The 13,510-nt window shown below is 48.0% G+C and overlaps 2 protein-coding genes and 1 long non-coding RNA gene across 6 annotated transcripts; 1 reads left to right on the top strand and 2 right to left on the bottom strand.

Moving 5' to 3' along the window:
* The first annotated feature begins 1,431 nt into the window (after nt 1-1,431).
* On the top strand, nt 1,432-5,086 carry aifm2 (apoptosis inducing factor mitochondria associated 2). The gene is made up of 9 exons (XM_018662149.2): nt 1,432-1,537; nt 2,046-2,228; nt 2,749-2,864; nt 3,166-3,285; nt 3,377-3,469; nt 3,703-3,811; nt 3,897-4,049; nt 4,529-4,729; nt 4,815-5,086. The coding sequence occupies exons 2-9, from the start codon at nt 2,048-2,050 to the stop codon at nt 4,964-4,966; spliced, it is 1,125 nt and encodes a 374-aa protein (XP_018517665.1). The 5' UTR covers nt 1,432-1,537; nt 2,046-2,047; the 3' UTR covers nt 4,967-5,086.
* A 1,020-nt stretch (nt 5,087-6,106) lies between these two features.
* LOC108873843 (elongation of very long chain fatty acids protein 6) lies at nt 6,107-10,573 on the bottom strand. Of its 2 annotated transcripts, XR_001959546.2 has the most exons (5): nt 10,429-10,573; nt 9,185-9,316; nt 8,391-8,542; nt 6,946-7,667; nt 6,107-6,915 (listed from the first exon to the last, which is right to left on the bottom strand). XR_001959546.2 is itself a non-coding variant. In XM_018662160.2 (4 exons), exons 1-4 carry the CDS (start codon nt 10,530-10,532, stop codon nt 7,234-7,236), a joined length of 822 nt encoding a protein of 273 aa, XP_018517676.1. In that variant the 5' UTR covers nt 10,533-10,573; the 3' UTR covers nt 6,107-7,233. The 2 variants fall into 2 exon arrangements, 1 of the variants encoding a protein (XP_018517676.1); XM_018662160.2 differs by having other exon boundaries at nt 6,107-7,667.
* Nucleotides 10,574-10,583: 10 nt separating this feature from the next.
* LOC127143432 (uncharacterized) lies at nt 10,584-13,460 on the bottom strand. Of its 3 annotated transcripts, none has more exons than XR_007814829.1 (3): nt 12,811-13,460; nt 11,979-12,170; nt 10,584-11,455 (listed from the first exon to the last, which is right to left on the bottom strand). It is a non-coding gene; the product is annotated as an uncharacterized LOC127143432 (long non-coding RNA). The 3 variants fall into 3 exon arrangements; XR_007814830.1 differs by having other exon boundaries at nt 10,584-11,383; XR_007814831.1 differs by lacking the exon at nt 12,811-13,460 and adding an exon at nt 12,651-12,794.
* Nucleotides 13,461-13,510: the final 50 nt, after the last annotated feature.

Below are 13,510 nucleotides of genomic sequence, written 5' to 3'. Positions count from 1 at the left end.
GCGGCTCCACCGACTCATAAACCGACCACAACACTCAAACGTTACCGAGAGACACCTTTGAAAAGTCAGTCCTGCTCTGACTCTACCGGAACCGTCAGCCTGTCCGGTAACTTCAACAACTTCACGTTAGTTCCGTTAGTTAGTTCTTACCGCGGGAAAAGTCCTCCTCCTCCTCCCCCTCCTCCCTCCGCTCCTCTCCGGTAAAACTTCACGTTTCCTCCATGAAGAAGCTCCCGCAGCTCCGGACAGTCCGCCGTTAAATCACCGACACGTACCGAGAGTAACGGAGCAGGCTGGCACCGACTGACCGACCAACCCCCGCGTGAGACTACTGTTTATATACGAGAGCACACTTCCGGTCAGATGTTTCACAATAAAAGCATATTGATTATTTTATGGTTTCAAATCTACTGATCACAGGAGCTGAGTTTATTTCTGTAATTTTACTGTTTGATTAAATTAGAGCTTAAACTGTTAAGACAGACATGTTTACTTTAGTTGGTTGTGTTGAGTTTAAATTCAGGTGCTGAAGAAAAAACTGCTTCATATAAAAAAATCCATTCATGGTTCATTTCCATTTTTAGTTTGTTTCTCTTTGTTGTTGTTTGTTTAAACACATAAATCAGTCTGTGCTTACAACTGGAAATGAGATTTTATCAACGAAGAAACTAAAACAATCAAATAAACAAACAACAAATTACGACAGAAAACATTCTTCCTTCATGTTGAGTTACAGTTTTATCTGGATTCTGACGTTAATGTTCTGTTCTCTGACACAACTCGTCCTCATCTTTACTTTGAATAAATATTATGCTTTATAAGCAACAGTAATAATAATGAAGGTGAATTATGAAGAGTGAATTGTAAAAGGTGAACATTTGTTGGGTTTTTATTTTGAATGAATAAAAACATAATTTCCGGTCTGAGACTGCGTCACTTCTGCGTCTTGACGATTCTCTGAGCGGAGTCAGAATAAATGATGGAGCACTTTGACGCTGAGCCGCTGGAGGGCGCTGACACACCGACACACAGAGACACAGAGGTGTGTGTCCGCAGGTGAGTCTCTCCTGTCGCAGGAGGTCACACTGCTGATTACTTCTTCCACCACTGAAAGTCTCACAGTAACACAGACACACTAACAGATGGAGGCAGTGGTATTCCAGCAGCTCCTGGTTAAATCCCTGTTTTTCTCTATGGAGTCTGGTAGAGATATATAGAGATGTTTCTGGTTAAACTGAAAGGATCTGACTCTTTAATATTAAACTCTCCTATCCATAATGCTGTCACACACAAGTGATATTCTAAAGCTTGATTTTTTTAAGCAAAAAAAAACAGTTACCTCAGACTTATATATTTCCTACAGCACCTGAAGGCAGCACCGGGGGCTGCCCCGCCCCCTCCTGTTCAGCTGGGCGGAGCTGAGCTGTGATTGGTGGAGAGTTGGTGTCGTCAGAGGGCGCCCAGAGGAGGAAACCTCAGCTGGAAATAAGGAACAGTGATTCAGGATTCTGATCTACGGGACCGGACCGTCAGACAGGTGGGTCTACCTGAGTCCACAGGTGAGTTCACGTCTTGTCTGTTGTTAGGGAACCTGTGAGTCTGTGTGGAGCAGCGGGACGCGCTCAGGAATCACTTCAGGATCCTGCTTCATGCCGCAGGTCTGAAACTTCCTCCTGACTTCCACAGCCGTTTCTGGGAGTAACGAAGTAACGGAGTAATCCGGTCAGGTCCAGAGAGTCCGGTCAGCTGATCCACAGGAAAACACAGGTCAACATGTCAGGAGGAAGATAAAACCAGAAGTCTTTAAAGGAGACGACAGTTTTCCTGCGGTGAACTTATACAACTGCATTATGAAATACTTACATAAGTTATACAGTGAAAATACTTCGTTACAGTTACAAGTACAGAAGTACTTTCAGCAGAGTGGTCGAGCTGAGGATAAAGTTTTCATGATGCAGGTTCTTTTCAGAATCAAAGCTGTTTTATCTGTTAATATACCGTGTGTGTGTGTGTGTGTGTGTGTGTGTGTGTGTGTGTGTGTGCAGAGATGGGGGGTCACGTGTCCTCGGCCTCAGTGGAGGGGGTCCATGTGGTGGTGGTGGGCGGTGGGTTCGGAGGAATCGCTGCCGCTCAGCAGCTGAAGTCTCTGGGACTGAGCTTCACTCTGATTGACCTGAGAGACGCTTTTCATCACAACGTGGCAGCGCTGAGGGCGTCAGTGCAGCCAGGTAACACCTGGAACACCTGGAACACCTGTTAACACCTGTTCACTAACACCTGGAACACCTGGAACACCTGTTAACACCTGTTCACTAACACCTGGAACACCTGGAACACCTGTTAACACCTGTTCACTAACACCTGCAACACCTGGAACACCTGTTAACACCTGTTCACTAACACCTGGATCACCTGAACACCTGTTAACACCTGTTCACTAACACCTGGAACACCTGTTCACTAACACCTGGAACACCTGGATCACCTGAACACCTGGAACACCTGTCCACTAACACCTGGATCACCTGAACACTTGTTAACACCTGTTCACTAACACCTGGAACACCTGTCCACTAACACCTGGAACACCTGTCCACTAACACCTGGATCACCTGAACACCTGTTAACACCTGTTCACTAACACCTGGAACACCTGGATCACCTGAACACCTGTTAACACCTGTCCACTAACACCTGGCAGTGTTGTCTGTGTGCAGTGTGTGTGACCTTTGACCCTGTGTCCCGCAGGCTTCGCTCAGAGGACCTTCATCCCGTACGCTGAGACGTTTGGAGACAGTTTTGTTCAGGGTCGAGTCGAACGAGTCGACACCGACAGACAGACGGTCGTCCTGCAGGGAGGGAGGGTGAGGACCGGGGGGGGAGACACACTGTCTGTGAGGAGGGGGGAGTAAAGGAACATTACAACATTTAGTGCTAAGCTAGGCTAACAGTTTCCCCCTGCTTCCAGTCTTTGTGCTAAGCTAGGCTAACAGATTGGTGCAGTGTTATATCAGACTGAAGCAGGAGCTGGTTTACCTGTCGATCTACATTCCTGCAGTGATCGTGAACTTTGTGTAGTGACAGAGTGAGATCGGATCAGGAGCTGCAGACGTGTCAGTGTCACGTGTTCATGTGATGGTTGAGCAGGTTGTACCTCTGCTGCAGGAGATCCAGTTCTCCCACCTCATCCTGTGCACCGGGACCGACGGGCCGTTCCCCGGGAAGTTCAACACGATGGCGTCGTATCAGACCGCCGTCCAGACGTACGAGGACTTCATCAAACAGGTACGATAACGGGACGGATTCAGGACGGGGTTGAAGATGGTCAGTCCACATCTTCAGCTGTGTGTGTGTGTGTGTGTGTGTGTGTGTGCAGGTCCAGGCTGCAGACTCAGTCTTGGTTGTGGGAGGAGGGTCGACCGGTGTGGAGATGGCTGCCGAGATCAAGACGGAGTATCCAGACAAGAAGGTGACGAAAACAGACCTCTGATCAGATCTGACTGTCACCCTGACCTCTGACCTCTGACCTCTGACCTCCCAGTGTTCACCCACAGTCTGCCATGAAGAGAAAATGCTACTTAAAGGGCTGTCACACTGTTTTTGTAGCTGTGCTGCTCAGACCAGACTCCACTGACAGAAACAGAGTTTGATTGTTTGTGTCAGATCCTCCTCAGTGACTTCATCCTGTTTCCTCGTGTTCAGGTGGTTCTGGTTCACTCCAGGGTCGGACTGGCCGACACCGAGCTGCTGCCCAGCGTCCGACAGCAGGTCAAGGAGGTCCTGCTGGAGAAGGGGGTGGAGCTGCTGCTGGGTACGTACACCTGCTGACGGGGTGTTTGGTTCGGTCCAGACCAGGTTCTGTTGAGGTTTCATGAACCTGCTGCCGTGTGTTTCAGGACAGAAAGTGTCCAACCTGTCTGAGCTGCAGCTGAACGTCACCCAGAAGAACATGGAGGTCAGCACCGACAAAGGAGAGACGCTGACCACAGACCTGATCATCTGCTGCACCGGACTCAAGGTCAACTCTGCAGCCTACGCCTCCAGCCTCTGTGAGCGCACACAGCACCCACATCAACAGCTGGTTCAGAAAAACCTGATTCTTTGATAAAAACCTGAAGGTTAAAGAAAGGGAGAGATGAACTACAATTCCCAGGGTGCACTTCAGCAAGAAAAACAACCACAAACAGACAGAGTTTAAAATGTGTTGGCGTGAAGCAGCTGAACCCTGAGTGCAGTTCAACGTTCTGGCCTCTAGAGGGCAGCTCCAGCTTTATATACTGATCTGATGCTCCCAGTGATTGGCTGTCTGTCCTGTCAATCACAGACTCTCAGCCAATAGAAAAATACTTTGATTTTATTGGTTAACAGAAACGTTGCAGCTGCTTCATGTGATGTTTTAATGTTCGATGGTTCAGGTGGGAGATTAACGAGCCCACCTGAACGTCAGGTCATCAGTGAAACCTCAGAGGTCAAAGGTCAAGTTAAGTCTGGTACAGGAAGTGGTCATCAGCTGTGTTTGTCCTGACAGCCGGCAGTCTGGCCGAGGGCGGAGCTCTGAAGGTGAACCAGCACCTGCAGGTTGACGGTTTCTCCAACATCTACGCCGTGGGCGACTGCGCCGACGTCAAAGAGCCCAAGATGGCGTACCACGCCGGGCTGCACGCCGCTGTCGCCGTGAGCAACATCTGGAACAGTCTGAACGGGAAGGAGCTGACGACCTACCAGACAGGTACACACACACACACCTGGCTGCAGGTTAGTTACCTGACGGAGCTGCAGGTTGCCGGTTGACTGATGCTGTTGCTGGTTGCTAGGTAACGTCACCATGTTGCTGGCGATGGGCCGAGATGACGGCGTCGGGCAGTTTAACGGGTTCAAGCTGCCGCGTTTCCTCGTCGCTCTGGGAAAGAGTCGAGATCTGCTGCTGTGGAAGAGCTGGAGGGAGATGAAGCAAACACAACCCTGACACACACACACACACACACACACACTGATACACACAACCCTGACACACACACACACTGATACACACAACCCTGACACACACACACACACACTGATACACACAGAGACACTGACACACACACACACACACACACACTGATACACACAACCCTGACACACACACACACTGATACACACAACCCTGACACACACACACACACACTGATACACACAGAGACACTGACACACACACACACACACACACACTGACACACACACCACACACACTGATACACACAACCCTGACACACACACACACACACACACTGATACACACAACCCTGACACACACACACACACACACACACTGATACACACAACCCTGACACACACACACACACACACTGATACACACAACCCTGACACACACACACACACACACTGATACACACAACCCTGACACACACACACACACACACACACACACACACTGATACACACACACACTGATACACACAGAGACACTGACACACACACACACACACACACACACACACACTGATACACACAACCCTGACACACACACACACACACACACTGATACACACAACCCTGACACACACACACACACACTGATACACACAACCCTGACACACACACACACACACACACACACACTGATACACACACACACTGATACACACAGAGACACTGACACACACACACACACACACACACACACACACACACACTGATACACACAGAGACACTGACACACACACACACACACACACACACACACACACACACACACACTGATACACACACACACTGATACACACAGAGACACTGACACACACACACACCACACACACACACACACTGATACACACAACCCTGACACACACACACACACACACACTGATACACACAACCCTGACACACACACACACACACTGATACACACAACCCTGACACACACACACACACACACACACACACTGATACACACACACACTGATACACACAGAGACACTGACACACACACACACACACACACACACACACACACACTGATACACACAGAGACACTGACACACACACACACACACACACACACACACACACTGATACACACACACTCAATAATCTTCACGTCTCATTTTAGTGAAAAACGTTTATTAAACTTTTTCAAACAATAAATTAAACACTGGAATCTGACGGTTTTTCGTCGTCTTTTCAAACTGATTCAGAGAAACAGAAACTTCCTGATTCGTCCGTCGACTCGTTCACACGTTTAAAACAGGAAAATAAACTGAACAGTGATGAATGTTCACCAGGTGTTTTCCAGGGTTCAAATAAACTGAGGTGATGAAGTGAAATGAGACGTGTCCAGCTGCCGATCAGGAGCCATCATCCATCAAATAAATACAAATACAAATCAATAAATACAGAGGTGAAGGTCAACGTTTCAGTTCAACAATAAAAACATCAGGATGAAAAAACCTCTGACTGACGTTCAGGGAAACATCTGGATTCAGCTGATCAGGTGAGGTGATCTGCTGCTGATTCATCAGATTAGAAATCACCTGATCAGTTTGTGTTTGTACAGGATCAATAACCGATCGATCAATGAGCTGAAATCCCCTCCCAACACTCGACATGTTTGTGAACCTCAGTGAGAATCTGTGCACAACAACAACAACAACAACAACAACAACAGTGTCAGACACCCGGTGACATTAAAACCTGCTGAGCTCCTCCTGATTGGCTCCTGTCTCACCTGAGCAGGGAGGGAGGAGGAGGGAGGAGGAGGGAGGAGGAACCAGTCCAACCAGTCTGAGGAGGTCGGGAGTGTCTGGTTTCATCAGCCTGCAGGAATGTGACGGGCGTGTTGGTGGGTGTGATGAACACGAGGACGGGCGGAGACAAAGATAAACCTGCTTTACATGTGAACACACCTGAACACACCTGAACACACCTGAACACACCTGAACACACCTGAGCTATCACTTCCTGTTGGACTGAAGAATCAAATCATTTCAGACTAGTTTAGGTTTTAATCAGTGTTGAGGATCAAGGACGGAGTGAGTTCATGTTGCAGTGTGTTAGAAACAGGAAGACACCTGTACCACCTGTACCACCTGTACCACCTGTACCTAACACCTGCTGTGAAGCTCTGAGCCTCAGTCAGAGGAGTTTCCATACTGGACTCTGAGAAACATCAGATTAAGTTTGTGTGTGTTTGTCAGTCGTGGACAGAGACCAGACTCTGCTCCTCGTCCTCGTCTACTCGGTCTTGTGGGCCTTGGCGTCGGCTGCGTGGCGCCGCAGGTACGTCTGGTAGAAGAAGTTGGAGAAGAGCAGCAGGTAGCTGAGGTACATGAGCGCGGCCCAGGTGATGTTGTCGAGGCGGGAGGGGCAGTCTCCCTGCTGCATCCAGCCGTACACCAGCCCGCTCACCGTCAGCCCCATGGCCATCTGAGCGATCTGAGCGCTGGTGATGAGCACGGCGAAGGGGCGCGGCACGCGCACGCCGCCCGCTCGCGCCGCGTAGTAACTGTACATGAGCGCGTGCACGGCGTAGTTCATGGTCATGAACCAGCCGCCGCCGGCCACCATGTCTTTGTAGGAGTACCAGGAGTAGAGCAGCACGGTGATGTGGTGGTACCAGTGCAGGAAGAGCAGCTTCTGCTTCCTGAGCACGATGAACGCCGTGTCACCTGCAGGACACACACAGGGACAGGTGAGTACAGGTGAAGGTTCAGGTTTTTACCCATCTGCCCCTGAAAACAACAACACCTGACTGAGTTTCATCTGATCCAAGATACCGTGATAACCAGTGTGAGAGCCGCACAGTGATTTAAACTGTCATCAGAAACATGTGACACGTCTGAGTCACATGACCCAACACTGAGGGATGATGGTTATTTCTGAACCTGGTTCATGGTTGTTGGTGAAAATAACTGATAAAGTGACGACATCATGGATTTGATTCCTACGGAGAGATTTTAATCTCAACCAGACTCCATTGACAAAAACAGGGATTTTACTGATCAGAACATTAGAGCTGCTGAGACACTGCTGCCTCTGTCTGCTAGTTACTGTGTGGTACTTTTACTTCAGTAAAGTATCTGATTACTTCCTCCACCACTGAAAGTCACACAGTGACACAGACACACTAACAGATGGAGGCAGTGGTATTCCAGCAGCTCCTGGTTAAATCCCTGTTTTTGTCAGTGGAGTCTGGTAGTGACTGCCCTGCTCTTCAGCCACATGTGGGGAAATAAAGGAAGTTCTTCTTTCACTTGTCAACATGTTTTATGCGTCACTGACAGATTTTCCAGGCGCTGATGTTTTCTTCTGCCAGAACAACAACACTTCATGTCATCACTGTGATATTCAACACACTGTCTGAGTCTGAGTCTGAGTCTGAGGGAACTGACCGAGCTCTGGAGCTTTGCTGAGGACGAAGGCGTAGGCCCAGAACTTGCTGACCGGTCCGCTGTAGAAGCTCTGATCACAGATGGAGCGTCTGAAGCCGCTGCTGCTCAGGATGTGGAGCATGTAGGAGCCGGTCCGAACCGCACCGATGATACTGGAACCACAAAACCACAGGAGGAAACCAGTCAGACCACAGACACACAGAGAGGAGCCGTCGACCAATCAGACGTCTGTTCACAGAAACTCTACTGAAGCTCCTGAAGGTGACTGACAGTGATTAGAGTCACTGTGACTGATCTGCTGACCAGAGGAGGTCAGAGGTCAGAGGTCAGGCTGTACAGACTGTGTTTACACCTCAGACCTGTTGTTACTCTGACCAGGTGAGTCAGGATCAGTCTGAGCAGGTAACTGTTGTCCTCGCTGACTGACGGCTCCGCATTGTTCTCAGGAGACGACAGAAAAACAAACACACCTGGTCACACACACACACACACACACCTGAGCTGTAATTACCCTCCCCTGTCTGATTGGACGGCTGGTTACCATGGAGACAGTGTGTTGTCAGTACATGTGAACCTTTATTCAATATGGCAGGGAGCAGAATATAGCTGGTTGCCATGGAGACTGAGGCAGTTAAAGTTTGTTTCTGTTGGGAGGAGGAGGCAACACTGTCTCCATGGAAACCACAGTTAGAGTCTCCGTGGTTTTTAACGTCCGTCGCTCCATCACACAAACATTTACAGTCACTTCAGATGACAGACAGACAGGTGAGCGTTACCTGACAGGTGAGCGTTACCTGAAGAGAGCGAGGCTGAGCGACCAGAGGACGAGCGGCCGCCGCAGGTTCATCTTGGGCCGAGGCTTCATGTAGTGCTGACCTCCAAACACCAGGGCGGCGTACAGAGCGCTGAACACAAACGACTTACTCCTGCAGGGATAAAAACAGTGACTGATGGAACAGTGATGAGGTCATCACAGAGGAGGATCGTGGGTAATACAGAGCTGCAGAGGCAAAGTCACTTCATGTTGCTTTAATGTTCTCAGTGAACATGTTGTTGTGTTCTCAGGTTTAGAGACAGTGACTCATTATCTCAGGTCAGATCATCTGTGAGACTTTCAGTGTTAGAAGAAGTAATCAGATACTTTACTGCAGTAAAAGTACCACACAGTAACACAGACACACTAACAGATGGAGGCAGTGGTATTCCAGCAGCTCCTGGTTAAATCCCTGTTTTTCTCTATGGAGTCTGGTACAGTGACGTTTCTGGTTTCACACTCACAGATTTTCTCTGTAACATTAATGAATTCACGGATTGTATCGTCACACTTTGACAGAGAAACGTCATCAGCAGGTGAAATATTTCTGAGCCGCATATTTTAATATTTCATCACCGGTGGAGTTCAGGTGCGGGCGGGGCTCTTACCTGAACGACCAGATCTGAACTAAAATACCGCACATACAGGTGTGACATCACCACACCTGTATGTGCAGTGACTCACCTGAGGTACACCTGTACCTGTTTCTCACATTCCTTTCAGCTCGTTGTAATCCCGAGAGTACGTCACGTCAGTTTGTCCTGAATCTGTGCTCCGCTCTGAGGCGTCACCAAACCCCATTCAGAAATCACCACGTTTTAACATTTCCATCTGATCTGTGTTCACACATGAGCAGTCACTGATTTTTCTTTGTCGGTGACATGAGCTGTTCTGTTCGGCTCAGATAAAACAACAAACCTCTTCATTCCGACGAACCCAGGAGGTCTTTGAAGGGATCGTCAGTTTTTTAGTATCGAGCAGACCGGTTAAGATGGAGGTATGCTGAGCTGAGAGCTGTTTGATGGACTGCATTAAAGCCGAAACTAAGCCCGGGGCCGTAACGTCCTGAATCCGCCCTCACACACTTTAAACCATAAATACCTGCTCAGACCAGAGAGGAATCAAAAACCGGTTAAATTTACAGCCGAGTTCGGCTCTGGAGGACCTGAGAACAGCGGCGGTTCAGCTACAGGTTGAGATAAAGAGTATGAACTGTTCGCTCACCAGTTCGCCTGCATCCACCGAATCGCTCCTCTGTCGTCGAAGCGTCGCTCGAAGCTGAACTCGGACAGCGGGAGGTGAAAGTCCGTCTCATTCAGCTGCAGCATGTTTCTCCTCAGCGGCTTCAACCTGATGTGATGAGCTGAGTCTGAGGATCCTCCTGCGGTCTGAGCTCTCACCTGTTCCCGTGCCAAATAAAGCTTGGGGTGAGGGGGCGGAGCCTCAGAGACTCACCTGTCGGCCGCTGCTGTGGGAGGAGCTTCCTGTTCATTCAGAAACACCTCCTGAAACTGTGAGAGCTTCAGATCAGCTGGACACCTGAGCTGCGTCATCCAGGTGAAAACATTACACTGTAAAAAATAATTATTTTACAACCACTGAATTCAATATAAGTTTAATGAATGAATTCAGATCAATCTCCTGAGCTGCCGACTTCACTTTGATGTGCTGTCATTTATTAATTCATTAATTTCTAACTTTAAAAAACTGGTTCAGCTTCATCTTTTTTATTATTATATAATTATTAAAACTGAGCACAGAACAGTTCAAAATCCTTTTCATTAGAAAAAGAAGCTGAAACAACTCATTTTAAAGAGTCTTTAAACACACGCCTTTATTCTAACAAGTCTTAGATGAGTCTGAATCCAGAGGTCAGAGGTCAGAGAGTCCTGAAACTGAAGCAGCAGACGCCCAGTTTCATGTCTGTGTTTCTGTGTGAGACTGAAGCAGCTGCAGTTTCAGGCTGAAACACCTGAACTGAACCTCACACAAACTCACAGCTTTAATTTACAGTTTTTAAATCAACAGGAACTCTGAACGTCTCACAGACTCCACACAGATGTTTGATCAGGACAGGTGTGAACCACAGCAGGTGAACTGCTCTGTTCACTCAGCTGCATGTGAGTCAGAGACCAGCGTCCTCCTCGATCTCCTCCAGCTCCTCCACGTCCAAACTCAGCTACACACACACACACACACACACAGAGGACAGTGAGTGTTATCAGTGTGTTTTGTGTCGACTTCCTGGTTCCTGTCAGAGGAGAGAGATTACAACTTCCTGTTCACCTGGAGACACATGACAAAGCTGTGAGGTCAATCAATCAATCAGTCAATCAATCAATCAGTCAGTCGTCAATGTGAAGGATTGACTCTGCCTCAGAGAAAGCAGCTGACCGAGCACAGAGAGATGAGAATGTGATAAACTGATGAACAGACACTCTGATGGAGGCAGTGCTGCTCCAGCAGCTCCTCTTAAATCCCTGGTTTTGTCAATGGAGTCTGGTGCTGATTTATAGAGGTTTCTGCTTAAACTCTGCTGTAAAGTCGATTTATTCCACCACAGCTGTTTCCATCACCAATACATTTATTTTCTCTGATAATTGATTCATTGATCAGTGAAAATGCCTCAACGTGTTTAAATGTCTGAAACAGCAAATATTCACTGTTTGATCAGAACTGTTTCCATAATGACAGTGAACGTCTCATGAGCTCAACACACTGAGATTCTGTCCTGATGACATCACAGTGACACCTGTGGACAGGTGTGTTGTTACCTGGTAGATGGCTTCATCGCAGGCTGATCATGGTGTTCTGCAGGGCCCACGTAGAACTCCAGGGACAGATGATAAACCCTCAAACAGGTCAGAGGTCAGTTCACTGCAGTCACACCTCAGACCACGTCAGGTAAGAACAGGTAACAGAGGACAGGTAACAGGTGTGGTTTTGTCTCCACAGACAAACAGCAGCTGCAACAGGAAGTTTTATTGTGAAAATAAAGATGAGACGTTCAGGACCCGACAAAAAAAAACCTCCTTCAGACACAAACCAGTGAATATTTCCAGTTTTAAATGCGACCTCTCTGTGTTTAAACATTCTATGGTTTTCATTCTCTCTTTGACTCTGTAGCTTTAATTATTATCATTTAATCTGCAGCTACACATTCTCCTCCAAACTGCATTTCCCAGCATCCCCTCAGTCCCTTTAGACAACGCACCATCAGCCTGATGTTCTACAGTTAGTCACCTGCTCATTCAGACACCAGCTGTCTGAACGTCCTGAAGTTACTGCTCTGTTCTTAAAGCTGCATTTCCAACTCACACTCACACTTAAAGCTCGCGGCCTTGGTTATTTTAAAGATGAAATATTCTTTAAGATATTTTAAGGCTTTTTAAGGCTGTCGGGATCAGATGATCTGTTTTCTGTATCTTTACAGAGTCAGGACTTACTGTTGTAAACGGGGAGAGAGAAGTTTTCAAAGTTATTTTTGCTGAAATAAAGAAACAGTGGGAGGTCAGACTTATGCCGAATTTATGTTTGTGTTTATGTGTTTTTTCAGCGGAATTCAGCCGGAAACCAGACTGTGTCTGCGGCTCCTGCTGCTCCCACCTTCGGGTCTTTCTCGTAGTAGTACAGCTGGGTTCGGATCCACCAGGTGGTCCCGGACGGTGTGGGCCAGGGTAAGTAGTAGTCCCGGGGCGTCGCTACGTTCCGGTCCTTCACCAGGATGAAGGTGTCGGTTAAAACTGCGCTTGATCTCTGCTCCTGCTCGGTCAGCGGCGCCGCCATGTTTCCACTAAATCCACCGGCAGAAGGAGCTGAACCCGCGCAGCGTGCGGAACACCTGGCAGGTAGAGCAGGAAGACAACACGCAGCCACGCCCACTCAGCGGACTCTGACAGCTGGGAAGAGGCGGGGCCTGGTGGGGCGGGGGCGGGGCATCTGTGGAAGAAGAGAGGTCTCACTCTGACTCTGCTTCTGAATCCCACCGCTCCTGAAGAGACAGGAACTACAAACAGAATAAAAACTAAGATGGCGATATAATTTCATTATACCACATTAACGTCACTAAAGCTAATTAATAATAAATCAGTAATGGTTATAATAACATGTAAATCACTCTGTGATGGGTCCTTCAGCTGAGTCAGTAGTTTTACTTTAGAGTATATTTCAATGTCAGTGCTTTTAGATACAGGACATTAACTTGTAGCAGAGTACTTCTACTCTGGTACTCTGAGTACTTTTACCCTGTAGTACTTGTACTTTTACTGCAGTAAAGTGTGTGTTCTTAAATCTCCACAGAGTGACT

The sequence above is a fragment of the Lates calcarifer genome, linkage group LG16_LG22, assembly GCF_001640805.2.
Source record: "Lates calcarifer isolate ASB-BC8 linkage group LG16_LG22, TLL_Latcal_v3, whole genome shotgun sequence".
In the NCBI taxonomy this organism is placed as follows: Eukaryota; Metazoa; Chordata; class Actinopteri; family Centropomidae; genus Lates; species Lates calcarifer.
This window is presented reverse-complemented; position numbering and strand designations above follow the sequence as displayed.